General features: G+C 37.3%; 2 protein-coding genes across 7 annotated transcripts in view; one reads left to right on the top strand and one right to left on the bottom strand.

Annotated features, from left to right (window-relative positions):
* Window positions 1–1,116: 1,116 nt before the first annotated feature.
* tmem209.S (transmembrane protein 209 S homeolog) lies at window positions 1,117–17,471 on the top strand. Of its 4 annotated transcripts, none has more exons than XM_018254247.2 (16): window positions 1,117–1,160; window positions 2,681–2,830; window positions 2,964–3,022; window positions 3,647–3,778; window positions 5,003–5,241; window positions 6,865–7,069; window positions 8,033–8,205; window positions 9,908–9,979; window positions 10,912–11,008; window positions 11,082–11,207; window positions 12,800–12,897; window positions 13,414–13,528; window positions 14,138–14,235; window positions 14,765–14,838; window positions 16,138–16,219; window positions 16,779–17,471. In XM_018254247.2, the coding sequence occupies exons 1-15, from the start codon at window positions 1,126–1,128 to the stop codon at window positions 16,193–16,195; spliced, it is 1,731 nt and encodes a 576-aa protein (XP_018109736.1). In that variant the 5' UTR covers window positions 1,117–1,125; the 3' UTR covers window positions 16,196–16,219; window positions 16,779–17,471.
* A 4,451-nt stretch (window positions 17,472–21,922) lies between these two features.
* LOC108713033 (kelch domain-containing protein 10-like) overlaps window positions 21,923–26,701 on the bottom strand; it is a 44,984-nt gene continuing 40,205 nt past the window's right edge. For all 3 annotated transcript variants that reach the window (XM_018255695.2, XM_018255692.2, XM_018255693.2), the window contains one exon: window positions 21,923–26,178. In XM_018255695.2, coding sequence (XP_018111184.1) covers window positions 25,969–26,178 — 210 coding nt within the window. In that variant the 3' untranslated portion in view covers window positions 21,923–25,968. The remainder of the gene's footprint in view (window positions 26,179–26,701) is intronic.

Below are 26,701 nucleotides of genomic sequence, written 5' to 3'. Positions count from 1 at the left end.
TATAAATAAAACAGGGTTCTGGCTCCAACGTAACTTGTAAACCATTCATATAGCTGTAAACATTCCAGGAGTCTGTGCAACCCCCAAGGTAATCCGAAGAAATGACATACATTTCTGCTTGTTCATATATACTGAATACATCTATAAATTTCTTGGGGATAGGGATTGGGAAAGTTCTAAAGTAATGCGAAAGTTTAGGCAGATTAGTCATTCTAACTGCGTGAATGTGGTCTATCCACGATTTCTCATATTTCTAAAATTTCTGAGATTGCTTTCCAGAGGGGGTAGTTTGGTTTGTAAAAATCCTGTAGGTGTGGGGATATTCTGATCCCCAGGTGTAGCAGTTGCCATAAACAACAAAATTTAATTTGAGAAGCTTGACTGCTGGAAATGGAAGGATAATATTCAAGGCATGGGTTTTTGCATAATTCATTTTAAGGCCTGATAGGTCTGCGTATTTATGGGCAGTGTTGAAGAAGTCGGGTAAAGTGGCAAGAGGCTGTGTTAAAATGTTGTCTGCAAAGAGGCATAATTTATTATTATTTTTATCATTAACATGTATTTATATAGCACCAACATATTTCGCAGCGCTGAATATTTATGGTCCGGACCTATTTTTAATGCTGCCAAGGATTCAAGATAAACATGATTGGGGACAGAAGGCATCCCTGTCTCATCCCTCCTGCTCTGAACAGCCAGAAAAAGATACAACTTTTCTAACTTAATTGGCTCCATTATATTCTACAGATTTTATCTGATATTCCAAAAATGAACCTGTGCCATTTAGCCCTAGTTCAACTATCTCCACTAAAGCAGCTTGTTTATACAATACTACAATAGTGTTTCTAAAGCAAACCGATCAGAACCTGCAGGCCAACAGAAAATTATGTTTTCTATTCTTTAAAAAAGTTACTGTTCCTTTAAAGAAGCAAATCATTAGTCTCTCTTTCCCTGCTTTATACTGGGTAGGTCACTGAGCTCAGCTGCTTACGCACTGAAAAGCTAAACAGTTGTGAGGCACATTTAGGAGACTATATGCGTATTAGGCACTGAACTCTTTACGGAAATAGTCTATTTATAACCGGCAATGCTTCTTTGAAAATAAATAAATAAAAAAAAAGACGCATGGTGATGACGTGTACGCGTTCACTGAGATCGAGGTTTGCAACGCGAGGGATTCCAGTGCTAGAAGAAAGTTACGCCGCTGGGGCCTGTGAATGTAGAATAGGCGGGAAGGGGGTCGGGGATTGAAGCGGTAAATAGTAGTGCGACATTGTACGACTCTGAAGTGTAGTCACGTCGTTATGTAGCCTGGTTATTGTCCATTGTGTATGCATGTATTATTTATACTCGTGGGTTTAATCAGCTCATAATATACAGTGTCAAAACGAACGAAGGTGTAATATATTGTGCAATTTTTTAATGTAGATTAAAGGTTTTTTAAACTTGTTTTGTCAAGGAAATGTCATGGCATACTGTAGTACCTGTAGTGTAGCAGCGTGACAAGCAGCATGTTTGCTGGACATGTGGTGTAATGTAACATACAGTAGCTTTCAGTTGTACATGGCTGCTTCACATGTAACTCCTGTGTATTACATTTATATAGATTACGGTTAATCTGCTCTTACAGTTCACTGTTTGGCGTTCACTTTTGAGTATGTTCTGCTGCAACTTTTGTGCCATTCATTAATGTGGATGTCAAGCAGCATCTGCATTGGAAAATCATTGGACATATAGTGTAGTGGGGATTCATTGTATGTCCATTGCGTTGTGACAGATATCTGATGGGTTGCCTGTTGTACCTCCTTTTTTAATTCACTTTTTCATTATTTTCTAGAACCTTTCTTTCCTCTCTCCAAACTCATTTTGTCTCTTCTCTTTTACACTTCCCACAAATCTTTGTCCTTCTTGTCTCTACTTTGTTTCTTCCTCTTCTACTTTCCTTAACTGTTCTACTTTACTGTACCATTCCCCTATTTCTTCTACTGGTGTCTTACTGGAGGACTCCTTTACCTGAGATTGATCTTTCTGAAATAATCATTGAACCTGAAGAAGTTAATAAGCATCCTAAACCTAAAACAGAAACATTAGAAGAGATGGACAGCTGACTTTACATTTTATATTGAGTGCAAGAGATCTTCTGCAATCTCCTATATTATTCCTTTTATTCTGCTCAGTCTTGTGCCATGCTAACCATTTTATTTTTGGTCCTTTCTCCTATAATTACATAGGCACAAAACACCAGTGTTCTTGTATGTCATCCCCACACTGCCTCCCACTGCTTATTGGGGAACACATCAGGCATTTTTTATTTCCTTGCAGCTAATGTCCCATTCCTAAAATATTTAATAGCTTCTATGCCATCCTTAGTTGACAGATACAGGAGGAAGTCCACTAGGACTGGTGAAGATGCCAGCTGTTTAAATTTTGCACAGCTTGTTCCAGTGCAATACCTTACTTGCCTTGTCATGTAAGGCTGGTGTACAATTGTATATGTACATGGATTAGCTGCAGGAATATATATATAAAAAAAAAAGCTTAAAGGCTCTGAAAACACAGTTACATCATGGGCTGCTATCACTGCATCACCTTTTATCACTACCCTTTGTTTCTGTATAAATGCCATGTCATTCGATATTATTTTAATTTGTCTTTATTTACTATTTGTCATTTTTTTTAGTCATTTAACAATGAAGGCAGAGGAGCAAAGGACAGCTATGTCCTTCATTGATACCACCATTAAGATGAGAAAGGAGGCAAATGCTAAGAAAGTGGTTTTGGCCTGGGGTCTGCTGAATGTGTCCTTGGCAGGAATGATTTACACTGAAATGTATGTTGGTTTTACAGTCATACAACTGTAGAATTTTAGATTCACTTAAATGGTTTTACTATAGTCCATTTTAGTATGATATTTGTTAACTCTTTGTAAAATTATTTTCACTGCATTTTGTTTTTGTCTGCAGGACTGGAAAAATGATAAGTACCTACTATAACATTGCTTACTGGCCCTTGTGGTACATTGGTAAGCGTTTTGGTTTTTTCCCCTCAGTAGAGGGAAAACTGAGCTGTTGATGATTATGTGTTGGCCTTCTTTGTGTTAAAAATTTTCTAGTTTGGGCTGTCTGGGTTATGGTCTAAAACAAAATATAAAAAGTATTAAAATATGAAGTGAAAGTTCATCTAACTGCTGCCCGGTTGTTAAATTAATTAAGCTTTAGTACCCTGTTACAATTCTAAACCTGAGAAAAAAAATATCTAAACATTTCAAAACTATTATAAATTTTAAAAAAAATGTGAATTGCAGATTGGCTTAGACTTCTACTTTACATAATGTTGAAAGTTAATTTTAAGGTTGTACTACTACTAATACTAATATGGTAAACAACACTGATTATGGCAGAGTGATATACTAATGACATACTGGCATCGCCATTATTGATTATTTGTGGCAGTATCAGTTTTGCTGTCAAATGCCTCATGACCCTGTAAAGCAGCGCTGTCAGCTTTTTGCTGTGTGCTAATTATCCACCTTACCAAAATTATATTCATACTATCATATAAAGATGTGTCTTGGACAGGGGAGGTTGACCTAAAACTATGCTGAACTAAAATGACGATCTGATGACGTGTTTTTTTCACCTCTTAGAACTTGCCCTGGCATCCTTATTCAGTTTGAATGCACTGTTTGATTTTTGGAGATATTTCAAATACACAATGGCTTCTCCAAATATAACCCTGAGCCCATCTCAGCAAAAGCTTGTAGGTGTACCTTATTCAAGTAAGTTATGAAAATATGTTAATATGTGCACTATTTAATGTTTCTTTTTTTGTTTTGCCAGCTTTTTATCTAATTATGGCCTATGAAAGTTTCCTATAGAATTCAGTTATACACTGTGGTAGGTTTATCTGAAAGACTCTGCTTCATTTCAGGTTTGTTTGCACAAATAGCAACATCCACTCTGGATGATGTTATTTAAGATTATAAAGAAAATCTGTGTATGCTACAAACCGCCTAGTATAAGCGAGTAGAATGAAGCAAAATAGAAAAGGCCTCACAACTTTTGCTTCTCTGCTTCACAAGTCCTACCCCCACAGAAGTCATGTTCCAGTATCTTACACTGATTAGATTTAAGGAGATTGTAAACAGGCTGTCTGCAAGTAGGATATATTGCTCTGAACTATTAGTCTGTGTCTGTGCTATTAAACAAGCAGTTCTGTATGCATAGTTGGCCATAAGGACACTAAGGAGTCATTTGCATATCTCTACATATAATTCCTTAAGTGAAGGTGAAAGCCTCTAATTTTTTGTTTGAAGGCAGTGGTATATATGTTAGCATGTCATGAGTCATGTTAATACCTTCTGTTTTACAAAAGGCTCTCGGTTCATATCTTCTATTTGAGAATGTCTCTTTGGCTGCTTTTCCTGACCAGTATGGTTCTTTTGCTTAACTTATCCAGACACTGACATGAGTAAAGGGCTAGCCAATTCAGAAAAAGCTGATAGGTTTGCAAAAATGCCAATTTTTATTTCAGGTAGTTCAGAAACCCACAAGGAAAAGCTCTGTTTTGGATCTGGAAATTAATTATACTGAATTAATCTCTAGGATTTGCATGGGTGAGCATCTAGGCAATGGTGATCATTTGCAGAGATACATTTATACAAAACTAAGACTCTAAATTTTAGACGTGCAAACATTGGGAGTATACAACATGTTAACCAGATTAAACACAGAACATATTCATATTCTTCTTGTAAGCAAGGAAAGATGTTGCAAAGTAGAACTGTTATGGTTTGATAGTAGCGGTTTGTTGTTTGGAGGTTGGTTTGAAAGGTATTCAAGTTTAGCCGGGTACTCCTGAAACTTTCATCATGTACAAGGAGGCCAATAAAGCATGCTGGAGGTCTTTTTTTTCAACTTGAATTAACTATATAGCTATGTTGTTTTCTTTAATAGAGAATAGAAAATTACTATTTACTACCCCCCTTTTTTAATGTATATAGTGGCTCAGTCCTCTCCACAACCGGATCTCATCACAAATAAGGTTCCAGTCTCTACACCATCTCCAAGTATGCAGGGACAGAATGTCCTGAGCTACAGTCCTTCTCGGTCTCCTAGCTCCAGTCCAAAATTCTCGTCTACTTGCATCAGTGGCTACAGTCCTCAGATACAGGCTATGCTCCCAAACAGTGGTAGTCCTTTCACTTCAGTTGTTTCATACTCCTCTAACAGCTTCCCTAAGGTGAGTGTTGAATGTTGGAGTTTTTTGAACATTATAACTATTAAAAAGAGCTTTATCGGGAATGTATTGCTTGCTAATCAAATGTGTTGATGGCTGAGTTATAAAGGACATGCTGGTATAGGCTTGCTTTGCTGCTCCCAGTAGGCACATAATTCTTATTTCTAGAAGCTACATTCATGCCCTTCTGTAACCAGTAAGCGTGTAATTGAAAGCACTACTCTTTTGTAGACCCTAATTTTATAAGTATGGTATTTTTAACATTTTTATAAGCTACATGTGGAAGCAGGGCCAACTATATTTAGCCTTTACCTTTCCACCTCCAGTGGAAACTCCGTTTCTCTTTCCACCATAGAGGCAACATTCCCACTGCCCCATTGTTTAGTGTCCAGATCTGGTCTGTTATTCCTGACACACTGCCTATATTTATAATTATGATAGATATATATATATATATATATATATATATATATATATATATATATATATATATATATATATATAGTGATTAAAAGGCATTACATTGTGTTTGCAAGGTTGGTATTACAGTAGGTCATCAAAAAATACATTATAACAACCAATGCAGTCTTGTAGTCTCTTTCCGTGTTACAAAAACATAATGTATTTAGTACAAATCATGATTAAAAAAAGTGCACATCATAAGCATTACAATTTCAGAATGCATTAATGGAATACATTAACCTTAAAGTATTATCAAAACAAAAACAAAGTTTGTAGGTTCCTTGCCAAGTTAAGAATAGAATTTGCCATAGGTCATGTGATATAAGTGTTGTACAACAAATGCAGTTTGTTTGTATACTAATTTCTTGACAGTACATACTAACAGTTATATTTAAATTGGTGGTTACTGAAGGATCATTCTTTTTATATATGAGGAAGTCCCCTGGAAGCACTGTGCCAACATCTGATTTTTTTTGATGGATGATGTTGTAATATAACTCTCACATGTCCTGAAATGTTTTTTTTTCTTTGTGAATATGCTTCAATCCAAACCTTGTTGTGAGGCCTAAAGTAGCCCACTCAGGGGTTACTAGGGTGTAATTAAGTAGATTGAAGTTGGAATAGTCTCTCCCCTCCCTCCAAAATTTCTTGATTTTTGGGCAGCTACATAGAGCATGGGACATATTTGGGCAATTAATGTGTTGCTGGGCACATTTTGGGCAATTAATATGTTGCTATAACTTCAATTCATGTAATTCATGAGGGGAATAGTTTGAGAAGTGAAAGATTTTCAAAAACATTTCCCTATAGGATTCCATAGAGAGCTCTTTTATACAGCGGTGCAGGGCTCCCAGAATATCCTCCACGCCCAGGTCTGGTAACCATTGTGTCCATTTTCTTGCTCCTTCCTTTCCTTTAGTGTAGTCATACAGTTCAAAATTACTTTTATAGTATTGAGAAATAGCTCCCTTACTTACACCTCCCCTTTCCAAAACATCTGTCCCAATCTAGATGTTTCCTACTCAAACAATTCTTTATGAAATACTGGTACGCATTCGAGTATAGATTTACCTGGTTATGTGTGACAACTGCAGTACTTGGATGAAGCAGTGTGCATTGTTTATCCTATTTATCTCAAAGAAAAACATCTCTTCCTTTTGGCAGATTACAAGTTACAGTCCTTCTCCTAGCTCTCCACAATACCTTAGTAATCTTGGTCCAGTGGAAAATGGTGGTTTGAGATCTCGCTACCGTTCATCTCCATCTGCTTACAGCTCTCCAACAGATAAAGAGGATTATATGACTGACCTGAAATTACTGGACACTTTCCTACGGAGTGAAGAAGAGAAACAGCATCGGGCTCAGCTTGGTAAGCTAAGCAGCACTGTATTTATGTGGCGAAGAGGTTGTGGCATACAATGGTCCCTTGCTACCTAATATTTTTCTTCATTCAGACTCGCTTATTGTAAAGTCCTAGTGGGTATAAGGTGCAGCAGAGCCATATACTTACCGCCTGCATATGCCTGTTCTTCTTCTTCTTGAAAAGCCCTATCTCCTAGGAAACATAATTGAGAAACTTAGAGGCTAACTTGTGATTTCAATTATATGTATACATTTCTGAATATCTTTTTTGTGTAAATATTTATTTCTACTGGCTAACTATACTGTAGTCTTCAGAAATCTATTTTTCCTGCTTCTTCCTTTAGTAGCTTCTGTGTAAGCTACTAACCTTATGTAGTTCTGCTGGGATCTAAAGATTCTCCCAGCTACTTGCTGCTGCTGCCCTAATTACTGGGATAGGAAGCAAGTTAGAATCAGTTTTTTTACCTGCCTTCCTCATTGTGTCCGCTACCTCCCAGTAGCCTTATTGGTCATGCCCTAATTAAACCCTTCTGCATTGTTTCCTGGCACTCTTCAGTCTCTTCTGCTTATCCACCCATTCTGTCTCACTGATGTCTGTCCTGATTCGTTGCCCCACTTCAGTCTCGCCTACTTTTCTGTCCAATTCCTGTCTGACCTGCTTCTCTGCATTCTTGGTCCTACTATAGTATGTTCTGCTTCTCCATTTGTTTCTAGTCTGTCATGCTTCTCTGTCCTCTTCTAGCCTGTCCTGCATCTCTTCCCCTGCTCCAGCCTGATTTGCTGCTCCACCCACAGTATCCCTCTCCAGGCTATCCTACTTCTTTTCCTGCTCCATTCCGCTAACATTATTTACCAGATTTTACCTTCTCCTCCCTGTCTAGTCCCTGTCTAGTTTACCCTCCTAACTCTGAACTGAGTCAAGTGTGTTCTCTCAAATGACATGTTTTGAAAAGTCTCCACTTTTTTATAGGTCCAGATGCAAGCTCAACTTCAACCAGTCCAACCTTCTGGAATTACAGCCGTTCTGTGGGTGATTATGCACACACCCTACGCAAGTTTCAGTACCAGCTAGCCTGTCGTTCCCAAGCTCCCTCTGCACATAAAGATGAAGCTGATCTTGGCTCCAAGCATGCTGCTGAAGAGGTAGAAATATAACCTGGGGTTTTTACTGATTCTTGTTTTCTTACAATTGTTTTATAAATATGAAATTAACCCATCCAATAATGGGTGGGGGCTTGAGTATATCTAGCTGGAGATATAACAGTACTAAGTTAAAATGTGGGTCCACTAGCGTTTTAATGAGCAATCCGTTTCCTCACAGTTTTAGTTTTGTAGTAGTGTCCCAAAAGAAGGTTTGGGAAGGTTTGTAGACTTATGGTGGCCATACACGGGTAGATAAAGCTGCCGATATCGGTCGTTTAGACCAATTTGACAGCTTAACTGCCTGTGTATGGAGGCCCCTAGGCGTATCGTAATTCGATCGTTCGACCATACTGCCGAACGTTTGAATTACCCCCGATATTAGCGATGCCGTTAGTGGCATATCGGGGAAAGATCCGCTCGTTTGGCGATGTCACCAAACGAGCGGATCTTTGAGTCTATGGCCAGCTTTTGACTCTTCTAGCTCAGGCTTTAAACACATTCTTAAAGTAACTTGAGACAGTTGTCCAATTAGCTAAAGTAACCGTAATCTCCTGCTTTCAAGGAATGAAAACTATGAAAATCTAATTTTTGAGAACAAACACTTAAAATCTCTGTACTCTTTGCCCTCTTTTCTTTCAACTTCAAAAGTCTAATATATATATATATATATATATATATATATATATATATATATATATATATATATATATATATATATATATATATATATATATATATATATATATATATATATATATATATGGGAAAGTTGTGCTCACCACTAGTTTTTAAAATCATTAGGCGGGGCTGCAATGAGGGTGTGACCACAAAATACATATAGACAAATACAAGATTCCTCTGCAGAGGAATCTTGTATTTGTCTATATATCTATATATATATATCTATATATATATATATATATATATATATATATATATATATAATCCTTGTAAGCATTATTTATTTGACTCAGAAGAAACATAATGTAGAATGCCCCTTTTATAGGGATACTGTCTTTAGAAAACATGTTTTTTTCAAAACGCATCAGTTCATAGTGCTACTCCAGCAGAATTCTGCACTGAAATCCATTTCTCAAAAGAGCAAACAGATTTTTTTTATATTCAATTTTGAAATCTGACATGGGGCTAGACATTTTGTCAATTTCCCAGCTGCCCCCGGTCATGTGACTTGTGCCTGCACTTTAGGAGAGAAATGCTTTCTGGCAGGCTGCTGTTTTTCCTTCTCAATGTAACTGAATGTGTCTCAGTGGGACATGGGTTTTTACTATTGAGTGTTGTTCTTAGATCTACCAGGCAGCTGTTATCTTGTGTTAGGGAGCTGTTATCTGGTTACCTTCACGTTGTTCTTATGTTTGGCTGCTGGGGGGGGAAGGGAGGGGGGTGATATCACTCCAACTTGCAGTAAAGAGTGATTGAAGTTTATCAGAGCACAAGTCACATGACTTGGGGCAGCTGGGAAATTGACAATATGCCCCATGTCAGATTTCAAAATTGAATATAAAAAAATCTGTTTGATCTTTTGAGAAATGGATTTCAGTGCAGAATTCTGCTGGAGCAGCACTATTAACTGATTCATTTTGAAAAGAATTTTTTTTCCCATGACAGTATCCCTTTAATGTATATGAAGCTCATTTTTGCAATTGATCTCTCAACATGAGCAAAGCATTTTTTTTTCTTTCAGGTTTGGGCAAAAGTCATAATGAATCGTCCGCTGCAGGACCACATGGATGCATGGACTGCAAAATTCCGAAATGTATGGAAGAATTTAGCTCATAGTTACCATACATAATACATACATTTAATATAAGCTTCTGCATACTGAAATAAGAAACTTTGTAAATACAATCAATTAAATATTTTGCATCGTTTCTGAAACAGAATTTTTAATTGATTGTATTTAGAAAGCTTTTTATTTCAGTATGCTGAAGCTTATATAAAATTTTCATTTTCGCGACAATTCCCCTTTAAGGGGAACTTTCATTTGTTCTAAGGCTGAGTGTGCAAAATGGAAAAAAGTGACCCTAAAAGTGTTTCTGAAAAATCTTCTTACAGCACTAAGTTGTTTACAAATGCCTTTATTCAAATTTCAAATTTGCATGACTTAAAGCCTGTAACAGCTACAACTTTTTATATATGTGAAGCAAATATATTAAAGCAAATATATTAAACAAGTTGGTGTGTGATACTGAATATATACACTCTTTGATATTAAGGCTAATTACTTGTTTTGGTAATAAATGTAGAAGTAGATTTATTCGATCTGTTTTATGGAATGCCATTTGAGGAACATACATGCATAAATATATAATCATTAATTGCAAAGGGCAAGTATGAATCTAAAACAACCTAGTAGAAAGTTGTTTAGGTTGCCCGCAGTAAGGGAATGGGTAATAAGGATGTTCCTTTGCAAAAACTAGGACAGAGGTTATTGTCACACAGGCAGGCAGAATAGACATAATCTTCCCAAAGCACTACTAATTAACAGTGGTGTTGAGAGTTGTCTTAAACACTGTGGTAAGTTTCTTACCACTATTGCATAAAAGGATGCTACAAATAATTGAAAGGTATGAAAAACAAAATCCATGACTCTTTCTCTCTTTTGTGCAGGCCACAATTTTTCATATTTAGTATCATCACAGTGTGCTATTCCAGTAGTTAACTATTTGTTTATTTGTTTCTCTGTAGTGGATTAATGAAACAATATTGGTCCCATTGGTCTATGAGATGGACTCAGTGAAAACACAAATGAGAAGACTTGGTTGTCCTGAGTTACAGATAGGAGGTAAATAATAGCAACGGACCAGACATCATTTAAAAAAACAACTTCACATTTTTATTTGATATTCTTTTTGCAGAATCAAGTATTACCAGTTTGAAGCAAGCAGCTCTAGTAAAAGCCCCACTCATACCAACATTACATATCATAGTGCAGTATCTGGACATCACTCCAAATCAGGAATACTTGTATGAGCGCCTTAAAGGTATTTTCTCATTGAGTCTTTTCCAGCAAAATACATTTTTGTGATTAATAACAAATTTGTAACAAATTTATTGATTAATAGGGTGGGAAAGTCAATACAGATTTGGTGAGAGTGGTTTTCAGAAAGTAGTGAGAAAATTCAAATTTTCAAAAATAACCCCCTTATTGGTTATTATGGAAGAAGAGTTGTTGATCTTTAAGATAATTAACTAAGCTATAAAAACTAGACCTTGAGCCACAGTTTCAAGGCTATAAGGCACCAAATAAGTGGTCAACCCAAATCTCACCCTAGCCATCTTTCTGATGGGTTTCCAGGAGTATATGTGAAAAGAAATAAATAATTTCCCCCCACAGGATTTCATGTTGGATCCCTCTGCAATGCTTTGGACCGCCCAACAGGGAATTTAGCTTAATGTAATCTTAAGAGATTTAATTAGAAGCAGGGATAAGAAGAAAGCTCTGTTTGATGTCCTGTGTTGTTATCCTTATTGCAGGTCATAAACAGCAAGTGGTTTGAATATAAAAAAGGAAAATCAACAGGAGATTGCCTATGTGAAATGATGATAGAGAACTATAAAAATATAGCTTTAATAAACTGTCTGGATTTATTAGTTTCCTATGAGTGCAACATATAAAAGTTTCTAAGAATAGAAATGTTTACATTTAACAAGATGCTAACCCCAACTAAACAAATAATTTTGCTGTAGTAAGAATGTGGGAGAGGTTAAAAGGGGATCGTGACCCAGACCTAAAAAGCTGTATAATAAAAGTCCTTTTCAAATTAAACATGAAATACTTTAATTAGAACATCCATACCTGTTATTAACGCATTTTTCCGAAATCATATATTGCCTGCCCCTTTTCTATGCCTTAGGCATAGAGGTGGGGCAGGCAATTACTTTCACTCTCCATTCTACACTTCCTAAATGTCACTGCTCTCCCCACATTCCCCTCCCTCCTCACCATCTAATTGTGTAGCCAGTACATGGACATGACTTTCAGGGTCCCCATTCTTGTGTATAAACAAGATTTTGGCATGATGCAAAGCTTGCATTAATAACAAAGTCCATAAAATGGCGCCTGCCTGCTTGATGTGATTGTGAGTTCCAAGACTAAAAGAAAAAAGAATGAAATCATTTATTTACTGTAAGTGACGTTTATATTGCATGAGTAAGATTTGGAATTATTTCTTAGGATGACAGGTCCCCTTTAATAGATCAGAATGGTTGTACAAACCTCTGCTGCATATTAATCAAAGTATGAAGAGACCTCACCGCAAAATTTACTATAAGAATGTTCCACAGCCCTATTCACTTTAGACTTTATGTACAGCTGTACTTGGAGAAATTTTTCCAGGATTGTCTCTTTACCTGTTTTTAAGGATAAATTTAGTTTGGCAAAGAATGATAACATAAAGAAGTAAAAAGCTGCCCTGGCAAACCACCAAACTAATATATAATAATCATGAATGTGGCTATTTAGTATAAGGAATACCAAAGCACTAACTGGCAGATGTAGTGCCTTTTATTTTTAATGTCTGTTCTTGTTTGTGTCGTTTACACCAATAGCTTCATAGAAATATTCATTTTCTAGAGTTGTCACATGGAGGATGTATGAGCTCTTTCCGGTGGAATTCAGGAGGAGATTTTAAGGGGCGAAAATGGGATACAGACCTTCCAACTGACTCTGCAGTATGTTTTGTATAAAAGATGTGGAAATTTGCTTTGCATACAAATGCTTTTGTTCTATGTCACTGTTGCTGCTCTTTTCTAAGCCGTGTATGTAAAATATATGTTAATTAGTTTGGCTTTTTAAATAGTGTCTGCAAAGCATTTGGAAGGCAACCATTTTATATTGTGTTCACTGCAACTTGTATGTATTGAAAATTGCCAGTGAGTGACAGAGATAAATATTTCATGAAAGCAATATGAAGATCATGCATGTTTCCAGATATACAGTATTTCTCTTGCCTAGATTGGGGGGGACACAGGCACCATGGGGTGAAGATCCTGTTGCTTGGAGAAAGGACACTAAAAGGTTAAAGTGGCTCCTCCTCCTCCTGCTCTGGGCTTCATCCCCGCCTACCTCCTCAATCCTCAGTTATATGAAGATCATGCATGTTTCCAGATATACAGTATATTGTATTTTCCTGTTGGTTACAAGGTTAATCCTGTTCAAATTTTATTAAATCATTATTTCTTTTTAAGATCATTATGCATATATTTTGCACGTATCTGGACTCTCGCCTGCCACCCCATCCTAAATATCCAGATGGGAAAACGTTTACTTCTCAGCATTTTGTCCAGGCTCCAGATAAACCAGGTACAGTATATGTGTGTGTCAGTGTTTATAAGCTATTAAAGGAACAGTTCAGTGTGAAAATAAAAACTGTGTAAATAGATAGGCTGTGCAAAATAAAAAATGTTTCTAATATGGTTAGTTGGGCAAAAATGTAATATATAAAGGCTGGAGTGAACAGATGTCTAATAAAACAGCCAGAATCCAACTTCCTGCTTTTCAGCTCTATAACTCTGAGCTAGTCAGCGACTTGAAGGGGGGCCACATGGTACATTTTTGTTCATTGAGTTTACAATTGATCCTCAGCATTCAGCTCAGATTCAAAAGCAACAGATATGACCCATGTGGCTCCCCCTCAAGTCTCTGATTGGTTACTGCCTGGTAGCCAGGGTAACCAGTCAGTGTAAACCAAGAGAGCTGAAAAGCAGGAAGTAGTGTTCTGGCTATTATGTTAGACATCCAGTCACTCCAGCCTTTATATACATTTTTGGCTAACTAACTATATTAGAAACATTTTTTATTTTGCACAGCCTATTTACCCAGTTTTTATTTTTACACTGAACAATTCCTTTAAGCAACTGAATTTGTATAGGTTTGCACTGACTTTCGTAATATTTTTCTTTTCACCATCAGATATTTCAAATGAAAATGTATTTTGCATCCACCAGAGCAGTATAAATCCTCCCTACTATGAGTTAGTCTATCAGAAGCACATCTACAGCCTGCCAAAGGTATTTGTAGAAATATTTTATGTATTGACATTGAAGCTCATACTTCCTGGGTGCATCCATTAAAGGGGTAGTTCATCTTCAAGTAGTTCAAGTACAGGCAGTTGTTATCTTGTGTTAGGGAGCTGCTATCTGGTTACCTTCCCATTGTTCTTTTGTTTGGCTGCTGGGGGGGAAAAGGGTGATATCACTCCAACTTGCAGTACAGCAGTAAAGAGTGATTGAAGTTTATCAGAGCACAAGTCACATGACTTGGGGCAGCAGGGAAATTGACAAAATGTCTAGCCCCCATGTCAGATTTCAAAATTGAATATAAAAAAATCTGTTTGCTCTTTTGAGAAATGGATTTCAGTGCAGAAGTCTGCTGGAGCAGCACTATTAACTGATTCATTTTGAAAAAAACATTTTTCCCGATGACCGGATCCCTTTAATGAGGGGCTTTGACTTTCCTTGTCCTTTGAATGTATGTAGTTTTCATATAAAAATAAAGATTGTTTTTTAGTCAATGTTTTCACTCTCACTGTATTTTCAGGGGAGAAACAACCTGTTTCACACATTACTCATGTTCCTGTATATAATAAAGACCAAAGAATCGGGGATGCTTGGGTAAGAACAACTGTTTGTCTGCACTGTCCTGATTTTTGCATTCTGAATTTTATTTTATCTACTTATTTATTCACAGGAAACGATTACACCAGAGATATATCACTGTTCAGTGTAAGCAGAAGCTCTTAGACTGGGGCTGCATTTGCAGATTCTTGGGTTGAGGCCAATACTGTCTACATTTCTTAAAATATATCACTAGGAGAGATATTCCCTCACATGTCCTGTCATTTACTGATACAGTGTTGCTAAATAATAAAATTCCTTCCGTCAAATTGACTAAAGGGCGGATTTTCGCCTGCCAAGGCTTCGCCACACTCTGCGCTTTTTCGTCAGGTGATAATTCACTACCACTACACTAATTCACTCATATGCAAAGATGGGTCTCAGCAGCTGAACGCTGGCAAAGTTTCAAAGTCATAGCGAACACTTTCTCTAATGTTCTTACTCCATAGTGAAACTTCATTAGTACACTGGGGCTCAGGTCAGTTTGAATAGGGCGGCTACATATAGGTCATTTATATATGTCTTTATTAGAGATGTTGGTGCAAATGCTTGAAGTGACCACTTATTATTATAGATGTCCAAGGAAATGGTTCAAGGGACCTCCATTGACTTCTACATGAACTCGGGCAGGTTTTGTTGAATAGTTGAATCAGAACTGCTTCCAGGGTCAAAGTGTGATAAATCTCACATTCAAATTCGAGTTGGTGGTTTTAAATTAGCAAACATCCAGGAAGAAAATAGGATCTGCATGTAGATTTGTGTTGTTGTTGTTTTTATTATCTTCCTTTGGATCAAGTACAAGGTACTGTTTTATTATTACAGAGAAAAAGGAAATCATTTTTTAAAAATATGGATTATTTGGCTAAAATAGAGTCTATGGGAGACGGCCATCCCGTAATTTGGAGTTTTTTGGATAATAGGTTTCCGGATAACATATCCTATAACCGTCGATCAATGTTTTAATGTAATTTCAAATCGAAGTCTCATTTACTGTGTATTTTTATGACACTATGTAGAACTATTATTTTTAACTCATAGTCGTCTCCTTTCAGCAGAACAGTACATCACTAGGCCAATGCTACAAATACAGACAGATACTCTGTAGATTAGTAACCCCAGTGTTGTAAAGTTCATATTTATAGTATGTAGAGGGAATGTATCACTCAAATGTCTTTGGCCTTCCTGTGTTTTCTAATATGTTTGGAAATCACGTTTTTTTTTATCTGTTTAACTGTTTAATCATATACTATTGCAAATAAATTGGGCAGTTGCTAATCTCAACTCTTTGTATTTTAGGAGAGTCAACCTTGGCTTATCTGGAGTGAACATCTTATGGATATTTGGGGACCTTTGATCCTTGATGTGGCCAGGATTTCAGGTTCAAAGCGGTTTTTCTGTGATACATTTTTTTGTTTTTTTTTCAAATTAATATTTATCTATAATGGTGCCTCTGAAAAAATATGAACAAAAAAGCCTTGGTTTTGGAAAGAGACAGATTTTATAGATGTTTTGATTACGGTTGGTCTGTTTTTAGTGTTACTGACAGATGGGCCCGCTGGCAAGAACTGTTATTAGTTATACAGTTTTTCTCGCCACCAGTAAAAGGTTAAATAAAGTCTTGGAATATTTTTCATTCTGATGATTTGCAAAATGTTTCCCTTTTGGGGAAACATTTTCAATGGGACGTACTCTATGCAGGAATGTTTCATTTGATTTCTAAACACTGAAAATGTTGCGTCAACTGTATCCATAAATGTATCTTTATTATTTCATGGACTGTGCAGGCAGTTTCTTTTCAATTGTAGAACTTCTCATATCTTGAGAATTTGTAACTACATACTAAGTCTATAAAGTATTGACAACATATTTTATTCAATTTTAAGTAGTGTTGGAAATAAAGTAATTTAGAGCGCTTTTTCTCCTGTGTCCTCCTATAGGTGTGCCAACAGGGGAACCTTCTCGTCACTCTATAAAGACTGTCGGTGTCTCACCAATGGAATTGTCTTGTGCAAAGCAATAAGGGGACGTTGTAATAGAGAAGTGGCCGTGGGATGTATTTCAAAGTGTAAGACTGTAAACTCACCTACTGGATTACATTGATGGTACCTAAACTCTTAATGTTTCCATTAAGTTGCCCCTGCCTGTTTATTTTAAAGCGGCAGGTAAAATAACCAGATTATGTGTGTTAAGGTGCCAGGTTTTCATACAGCTATGGTAGGTTATGCTGATATTGGAAAAAGAAATAATACATAATTGTATATTCTTGCTATGCTGAATGGCTTAGGGGGAGACTCCGTACCTTCCTGAAACTAGTCAAGTCACATCATTGAACGTTTATGGGAAGTGCAGATTTTGAACTAGATTTCATTTTGTTAAATAATAGTCCTGTATGCCACTAGAAAAAATAAAAAGACATGTCTGATCCATTGCAAGAAGACTGAAATTGTACCTAAAGAGTGAGAACAACCCCTGGAGCAGATCTCTGTGTCTGTGGGCATGGCCAGTGATGCATTCTGCTCACAAGTAGGCACTTACTGGAAACACTTAAAGGAAAACTATACCCCCAAAATGAATATTTAAGCAACAGAGTTTTTATCAAATTAAGTGGCATATTAAAGAATCTTACCAAACTGGTGTGTATATATATTTATATTTTCTTTTTCATGGACTGGCTAGAAACAATGGCACACAAGGAACAAAACACAGCATCATTATTGACCACACCCCCTAATTACCATGTTCATTTTACAAAATTTGGTCCAAGTGAAATTCGTATGCACTCCCTGGCCTTTCTGTGATGCAATCGTCTGGTGCTCAGTCCTCTAGGGAGACGCACTCCCCTGGATCCACAGGAAACAAGCAAATGACGAATCGGCACACAGAAATGAATACAAAAGGGAAAGACCCCTATGTGTTTATTGTGTCAAACAAGCATAACGTTTCGGGGGCTGGCCTCTTCATCACCTGACTGGCTGTTCAGTGCAGGAGAAAGTTGGACATTTCAGTAACAATCCCGGGACTGCAGGTTGAGCTGTCTAAATTGAAAAACGGGATAGTTGGGAGGTATAGTCAATCTACATAACCTCCCTATCTAGACACACCCAACATTTAACAGTATATTCTCTACACAACACCACTTGGGACGATACTGAACTTTTGTGGAACTGGTTATAGAGTCACAAAACTACATGAGATCCTTAGAACGAGAAGAGATCCCACCACAAACTGAATCACCGACTAACTATAATGTCACCTGAACAACATCACATGTTACACGAGTCAGTTTATTGTTTTTACATGTATTTACTGTGTAATATGGGACCCGTTATACTCACAGTGAAAATTGCATATCATAGAAAATCAGAACTTGTACTTTTGGAAATTCAATAAAAAACATTCTACAAAAAAAGTGAGAACAATACCCCAACTACCAGGGAACTTTGGTTTCCCAATTAAGAATAAATCAAATGCTAAAACCTGTATGAAACCAATGAATCCATTAACCTGGTAGTAATAGGGCCACTATATACACTGCATGAGACAATCCTATAGATCAAACCAAATATGTTTTATTTAAACATCTGCTTCCCTTTCCCATAAAAAACATGAACATAAGGGGCCTTGTATCCACATATTAATAATGTGCTACTAATTAGTAATAAATAAGTAATGGGATATTACCCAAGCATAGTTTAAACCACAGTACTGAATTCAAAAGTTCCAAATAATAATAAGGCAGGATTTGATTTAACAACAGTGTTCAGTTGTACCAATATCAAATAGTTTAGGCATAGTTGATATTGCTAAATCACTTTGCTAGACTGTGCAGCCTCCAAGTAATCTTATAGTTCAACAATGCAACCAATATAACAGAATTTGTATGTTGTGTAACCCATTAAAGTGTATTTAATAAAGGTGCGTATTCCAATTAACAGCAGGTTTTACACAAGAATATTCCACTCTGCTACACATTTATTAAGTACAATTATATTGTTGCAACCAATGGTTTGGGTACCTGTCTCCACATGAGTTAATGTAACCAACATGGACGCACAATAACGCACTGATTAGCAGCTATCCTGCTGTTTGCCTTTCATCTCCACATCCCATGAGTGAATCAATTCCAGTGGTGGTTTGACGGAACAGCAGAGGGAATCAAGGCTTTCCAATAACGCTTGGCTTTCTGTGTGTTACCCTGAGGGTGAGATAATCCACTAAGCTTCAAATAACCTTTAAATACTAATACATTTGAAGAAATGTTATTCTATGATATTTCTTACATCGAATGAAGTGTAGCTAATTTTTAAATGTTTCAGTTCACGTTGCATATGAATCTCACAAGTTTGTATAACAATCCTACATGCTTGTGTTTGTGTTTTAAATTCCCATCAGACTAATAGCACCAATAAGCTGTTCCCCATTATACCGGTTTAACAGCATTCTATATAAATATCCAAAGACATGGAAAGTGCCCCTGAAAAGATTGTGCTTCATACTGGGCAATATACTGTACATCATTGCAGGTTTGTATCAAACATAGGGAGCTCTCCCTGAGACTGAAAAGAGACATACGAATGTGACCAGCATCTTCCAATATCCAAAAGTAGGGGTACACGAATCCTCAATTTTGGATTTGGCCAAACCCCCGAAAATCCTGCTGAAAAAGGCCAAATCTGGAACCTTATCCTGGATTCGGTGCATCCCTGATTAAAAAAGCCTCATGGTTACATTATATATGAAGCCTTGTATGGGATAACTTGTTTTTTTTCATTTATTAATTTTTATGTATTTATTCCACACTGTATAAATGGCAGTTGTGTCTATTAGCAAAATATTACACTGTATATAAATGCCTCAAATCATTATTGAAAATGTCCAAAGCAATAAAAAAAAGAAAAACTACCTTTAGTAAAACGTGTAGTGCATGTAAATGCATGTGTGTGTGTGTGCGCAGGGCTGGACTGGGAGGAAAAAGCAGCCCATGTATTCACGCGCATGCAAAGCATGATATATATTTCCAACCTCAAGATAACTAGACCTAGTGTTTATTAAGATATTTTAAGTGTCCCTTACCATATAATCCCCAGCAATATTATACACCCTATGTGCTGGAACTGGACCTTGCAACAAGTATCTCACCCTAATTTCTATCACAACTATTGTATCAGATGGATTAGTGGCCCTGTACTTACAGTATATTCTAAATTTTCCTTTGTGTGTCCCCAGCTAGACCATGCACCCTTCAATTACCATGTGTGACTAGGCTGCCTCATGCAACTACTCATTAACATTTCTAAAGTGATTGGCTCATTTACATATTAAATGCTAATTAGCATTTTTAGGTGAGCAGCCCATGTTCATTTTAAAGCAAGCGGCCCATCTGGCATTTGCCAGTCCGGGCCTGTGTGTGTAAGTGTGTAAATAGAACAATTTAACACTTAACGGTTTTGTGGGCAGGGGGGTCCTTGGCAGCGTTGGAGGGTCCAGGATTGCAGAAGTGAGTGGGCGGAGCCAAATCTGGTACTGCAACAGCCCTTGCAATGTTCGTGAAAGATTCCAGGTAAAAGTAGGGTCCTCCGACAATAGTGTCGCAGCACCGACTAGTCAGCCCCCTTGGGTCGTTGCCTAGGAGGTTGGGGGCAGATAGAACTCGCTTGCACAGCAGCAAATGCCACTAGTGCAGTGAGCTTGCCCTTTGCTTCACAGCACGTAGGCACTATGTGATTGAGAGTCAGAGCATTTTCCTGCCAGCACATAGTACCTATGTGCTTGGCAGTTAGAGGGTTAAACCCCTTCTTTAATAACCTGTGGCAACTAGGAAGTAAAAAATATCGCAAATCTTCATTACCTGTAACTTATACTTTGTCTAAAGGGGTGTTGATCTTGGGAGAGAGCTCTCCTATAAAAGTTACAGCAGGGGAGGATGAGCCTGTGAGACCAGGCTGGGTATGAGAAGTTTTCAATGAAATGCAACCAAGCATGCTCCTGAAACGTTTATTTCTTAACACAATAAACACTGCAATTGCCTTGTAGCGCTGGTACCTTTTTTTCTTTGCTTCTAATGCTTGGGGGGAGGATCATGTACCAGGCTGAACTGGCCCAGGTGTGTCTGCAAATTTCATGCAAACTACAAATATACAGACAAATGTTTCAATAGTCGTTTTATTGATGAGATGAAGAGCTTCTGTGCGACTCCCCAATTCACCATTTCCATAAACTTCCTGGTTATCCAAAGCCCAGTAGGAATCATCCAAACTGAACATCTTTTTGCATTTGAGGGTCTCCCCCATAAAACAGAGAAAACAGTCCAATAACAACTGTACCCTTCTGTACCTTCCTTATGTCCACCCAACCAATGTGCTGCTTGGTAAAAAGATGACAGTTTGACAGGCCGGGCCTGGAACATTCCAAGTTTCTCCTTTCCTGTTTGGCCAGTTATTAGGGTTGACTGTTACCGAAGGTTTGTAAGAAATCTTATTTCCCTGATGTACAGCAGCCATCGCACCTTACAGCTTTCACAACCCCCTCTGCCACAGATCAATGCAAAACTCAATCTCATTCTTAAAGGATAAGTAAACCTTTAAAATAAGTGAATGTAAAATGAATGAGTGCTACATCATGGGTGGAAACTTAGCAAAAGGTGTCACTGTTGTAAAAATTCAATCATTAATGGTACATGTATTTCTTAATATCTTAGAATTTAAAGGACAAAGAAAGCTACCAAGGCAGTTTATTGCCAATAGATTAACCACAATAGTGCAAACTAGAATGCTATATTTATTCTGTAGAATGTGTTACCATACCTGAGTAAACAGCTCTAGAAGCTTGCTCTGTTTAGTGTGTGTGTGTGTGTATGTTTGTGTATATAAATATATATAAATATATATATATACATATACATATATATACACACACACACACACACATATATATATATACATATACACATACATACACACATATACACTATTGAAAAAGTGCTTAGAATATCACTCATCAGTTTTACAATCACTTATTTTAAGGGTTTACTTATCCTTTAATGCCAAAACATAAAAACAACAAATTTTGAATTGCATGGTGAAAAAAAAAATCATTTAATACATTTTAATCAGGGGAAAAAAATAGACAATACATGAATTAAAAGTAAAATATTGCACTTCATTGGTTTTACAATAAAAGTACAGCATTCAAAAGCCAGAGGTTTATCACATATATACAACATGCTGAGGGAATTAAACAAGACTTGGAGTTGTGTGTCTGCCCAGTACCTGTGTATGGCAACGCATTTCACTCCATATTAACTGGACACTACAGTCTGGTCTAAGTACAGTAACATTCAGGTTGAAATCCTATAATAATGACAAATATCTCAGCATTAGATTCATTTTAAAAAGCAAAGGAAAAAACAAATCAAGCAGCTTTCTCCCCAGTTCTTAGCCCAAGTCCAGATAGAGAAAGTAGTGAAGAAAGGTTGCACAGCTTCATGCATTTCAGTTAAGTACACTTCTTAAAGGGGAAGTTTACCTTGAGAGATGCCTTTCTCAAGATGTAAGGTAAAAGGAAAAGTGTATATTTAGGAAAGCCAGAAGAGAGAAGCTTCCATTGCACTGACACTTGAGGAGGAGAAAAGCTGTTCAGGGCAATGGTTGAAGCTACATGCTGCCTTAACTTCAGGGAAATACAGTTGCTATAATCAGTCACCCCGGCAACCAGAAAGCAGACAGAGGTTTGGTGTTCAAATCAATTTGTCTGTTTCAGTCCAAGCCTATCTTCTTGTTAAACATTCCATGCACTGCCCAGACAGCAAGTTAAATGTAAAACCGAGTAGCTGGAGCATAGACGCAGAAAAGTGATAAATTCCAATAGAAAATTATCTTCTACCCCTCACATTCTACATGCACCCGGGGGGAGGGGGGGCACGAATGGTTTTGGCAGAAGGAAATTCAGAATCTGTTGCAGAAATATAAAAATCTTCACTCTATTTTACTTTAAAAGGAGCAACAGTTTGCGTCACTTTTTTACTTATCCTGTTTTTTTGGAAAATGTATTTAAAAGGAAGTGTAAATAAAAAAATAATACATGGTACCCTACATCACGCAGCTCAAGGTAAACTTCCCCTTTATCTATGAAACAATGGTCATTCCTTCACGGACACGTTGTAGCAGCAATATGAAGCAAAATCAGAGTTAAATCAAAGAAAAGGCTATAAATAGTGGCCAGCACTATGTGGGAACACTACAAAGTAGAAATTGCTAAATAATTCTCAGGCATTTTCACAGTTCTGTGTAGATTGTTATGTCCAACATATCATAATGAGTTTCCTGTTTTGATGATAAACTAAAAAGGCACTAAAACTGGTGTGTTTAATGTACAAATAAAGGAAGAAACATGATGCAGTAGAGACCAGATGTTTTGGTACAAAGCTCAGGCTGCAACACAAACACAAAGCAGGCTACATTCTAATAGCAATTCTCCAAGCATCTACCCATACTAACTGCACAACTATTCAGAGGGCTTGTGAGCACTTTCGTTTGCATGAATTTATTTTTGGCTGCTAATAATATGAATGTGTTTGAGGAGCCCCCTCGGCTGTTCTGTTTGGGCAATGGCTGAACGCAATAAAATTGAAGCTGCTGAAGATACTGATGCTGCTCATATTAATGTTAACAGGGGCGATAAAATGGAGCAGAGAAGCATCAATGATTTATGGTTTTGCCTCACCCTGACAGATGAGCAGAAGATGCTTCTCGAACACCTTTATGTTCATTGCAGTACAAAAACTGCTAATATTATGAAGTCTAAAAAAGGCCAAGCTTATCTCTATTTGGTGTCTCTGTTCATAAATAAGCCCCACTGGTCAATACTAAAATGGGTTCTGTTCCTGAGGGGCAGGGTGAATGGTACTAGTTTGTTTTGCCCTTTAGAAAACAATTATTATTATTATTAATTAATCTAATAAATATAGTTAGAAACAATCATGTACCTTTTCTTTTAACCTGTTCAGCATTAAACGAACCATACTTTTCTCTCTACAAAAACAGGCTTATTATGTTGTATCATTAGCCAATGACAAGCTGTTGAGGTGCATCTAATGATACAATGATAGGTTAGAACTTTGGAAAAAAAAAAATGTAGATATTTTTGACATGAGCTAATTAATTTGGGCTTATGTAGAAAAGTTACATTAACACGATCTGCACTCGCAGAAATAAAACATATATTTGTTACATATATATTGTGCAGACTGAAAGGAAACCATGACAGTCAGTCTGTGCTGCAGAGACCATTGCCCTTACCCTATTGTTTATATACTTTTTCTACATAAGCCCATGCCCAAAAATCAGGTATACTTTCCCATAAATGTAATAGTGAGGAAAGCTAACTGTGCTAGTTCAAGCAGCAAGTTCATAAGGAAATAGCAGCCCTGGCTTGTGTGTTATTCAAACAACAGAATTCCCTATTCCTCCATGCTTAGATATTCTCTAGGTTCCTGATCCAACATTTATGAGAGAGATGCTATCTGACCAATTCAAAGAGTACTATATTAGTCAATTTAATGTGCTTCCCAATGGAAGAAGGCCTAATGGTGAATACAAAATTTGGAGACAAATAAATACATTTCTGAGGTCTGGATTCATTCAAAGTTATTATGAATAATATAATTGCTCTATTTAGTGCATATCAGACTGAATTTCCAGCAGACATAATGGCTTCCATGTTTGGCCTATGCATTCCACTGTGCCTGGGACCTTTGCATTGAAACCCTGTTGAACTAGACATGCATTGCAGTTTATGAAAAAAATAGATTTAAATGGCGAACCCGAATGAAAGAGTATATCTGAGGAAATTAATTGTTAAGGGATCGTGCAATTCTGAAATCCTGTAAATAAAGCACTGGAACGTTTGACTCACCAGAAGTCTGGCTGATTGTACAGTCTGTAAAGGAATTATACATCATACCTGACAGAGGCTCAACATCGCACCCAGACAGCAAATGAGTTGGCAGATTGTAGTGAAGTTGGGATGAGAGAGAAACAAATTCAGCAATGATACCATGGCACGGGTTTTTGTAAATGAACCCTGCAGCAGGACTAGTCAGAGCTACTGGCACTGGTTTGTAAAGAGGTAATGTCACATTTAGTGAGAAAAAATGGAAGTAAACATATTGTTTCTTGCTGCAGTGAAGGGAAGTAAATCAAACTTAGCAGAAAAGCAAGTCTTGTCCCTGCTAATAAAGACATTTTCACCACTCTCATTTCATACTTTCCAGCCACATTGCTGGTGTGGCAACTGATACAATGAAAACACAGCTGTGGCTATGCAAGTTCACTATGGAGGTGTGACACTGCTGAGATTCCTGGATATTAAACTCTGCATACAGACACTGCCCAGTTGTAGGCCAGACATTGATTCTTTTGCCAGGAAGCCCAGAAAGCAACCAGACAGCTGAATGACAACTGAAAGCTAATAAATCTGCTTAGACTAGGTCCAGATCACAAAGCAAGTTCAATTAAAAGGCGAAATTACCTTTTTTGAGATCTGAGAATTAGATCTGAATAGTTTAAATATCAGAGGAGTATCTTGAACAATTACAGATTTCAATTGTATAAAGTGTGTAGGAAATCTTCAGGGCTTCTCCATCAGCCATCATCATGCCAATAGTTCAAACAACCACATATTCGGGCTAAAAATTAGAGCATTGGTGCCATTCACAGGCTGTTGGAATAAGACAAAGTGGTGCTGGGTGATCACGGAAATTCAATAATTTATTAAATCTATTCCAATCAGGGCTCAGAGCAGGGCAGCAAATTAAAAACACATGAAGGACAACAATCCAGAGTGAAGAAAATGTTAATCCCCGGAAATCAGTAATAAATAACATAAAAGCAGGAGAATAAATAGTCTTAAAAGTTTCCATGCCATGTCCAGTATAGGCAGTTGGGTAAATACCACTGACAAATGTGCTGGTTTTCCTAAATATGAAACAGATTAAAGGCCACTGATGTTGTGTCTACGTAAGGCCCAGGGGTTCCATTCTTGCTAGCAGCATGCTCTTTTCCAGGGATCCTACTTTTGCTTAGCTGAACAGTATTTGGGAGCAAGATGGACAGTGTATAGACGGGGGCATCATTTTATTCGTTCTATAAGCTCCAGTGATAGTCCAAGCTGCAGCAGCTGCTGGGTGGGTAGATGACAAAGGTGAGGGAAATATTTTAACAGGTTTTCCCAGCAAAGTTCCAGCAGACTTGGCACCACCAGCCAGATTTTAAATAAAGATCCAGTTCTTTTGTTTTGTTGAATGTTGACAACACCTCCATGAATATACATGCAGCCAGCCTAAGAAAGACCAAATATATGTTGATTAATAGTTGAACTGAATACAAATAAAACATGTTAAAGAAGTCAGTGTGCTGCCAGTAATCTTTCATCATCCTACCAACCCCCCCCCCCACACACAAACTGTATACAGCAATATTCACCATGAAATAGGGTAATGTTTTATGCACTTCAACAAAACCACACTTACAATGAGCAAAGAACCATGTCTGTAAATGGAAGGCAAGATCCCAAGGTTCTGCAGTTCACTCCCTTTGCCGGTATATGACCTGTTCTCCCTCAGATCGACCAAAATGCAAACAACCTTTTCTTCAATTGAAGATATACCAGCGCTAAAAGCTCAGGGTAGACACAAGAAGGAAATGCAAACACAATATAGTGTAGTAGTTTTTGAATCGAATGAAATATATAACCCTTTGTGCGATAGTTAAACGATGTGGTTTTGGGGTCTTCCACCAAGGGGTTAAAAGGCCATTTTTCCGTGCTTTTGATAAATAATGTGGCCACCTCCTGTGTGGGGCAG

Source organism: Xenopus laevis, chromosome 3S (assembly GCF_017654675.1).
Source record: "Xenopus laevis strain J_2021 chromosome 3S, Xenopus_laevis_v10.1, whole genome shotgun sequence".
Lineage (NCBI taxonomy): Eukaryota > Metazoa > Chordata > Amphibia > Anura > Pipidae > Xenopus > Xenopus laevis.
The sequence above is the reverse complement of the archived record's forward strand: the minus strand, read 5'-3'. Positions and strand labels throughout refer to the sequence as shown.

Bases quoted from the DNA above. Each gene is read 5' to 3' on its own strand.
- tmem209.S (XM_018254247.2), top strand. From the start codon at position 1,126: ATGGTGATGACGTGTACGCGTTCACTGAGATCGAG. The intron at 3,023-3,646 runs GTAAGCGTTTTG...TTCACCTCTTAG, and splicing joins CTGGCCCTTGTGGTACATTG to AACTTGCCCTGGCATCCTTA. The intron at 11,208-12,799 runs GTATTTTCTCAT...TTCATTTTCTAG, and splicing joins CTTGTATGAGCGCCTTAAAG to AGTTGTCACATGGAGGATGT.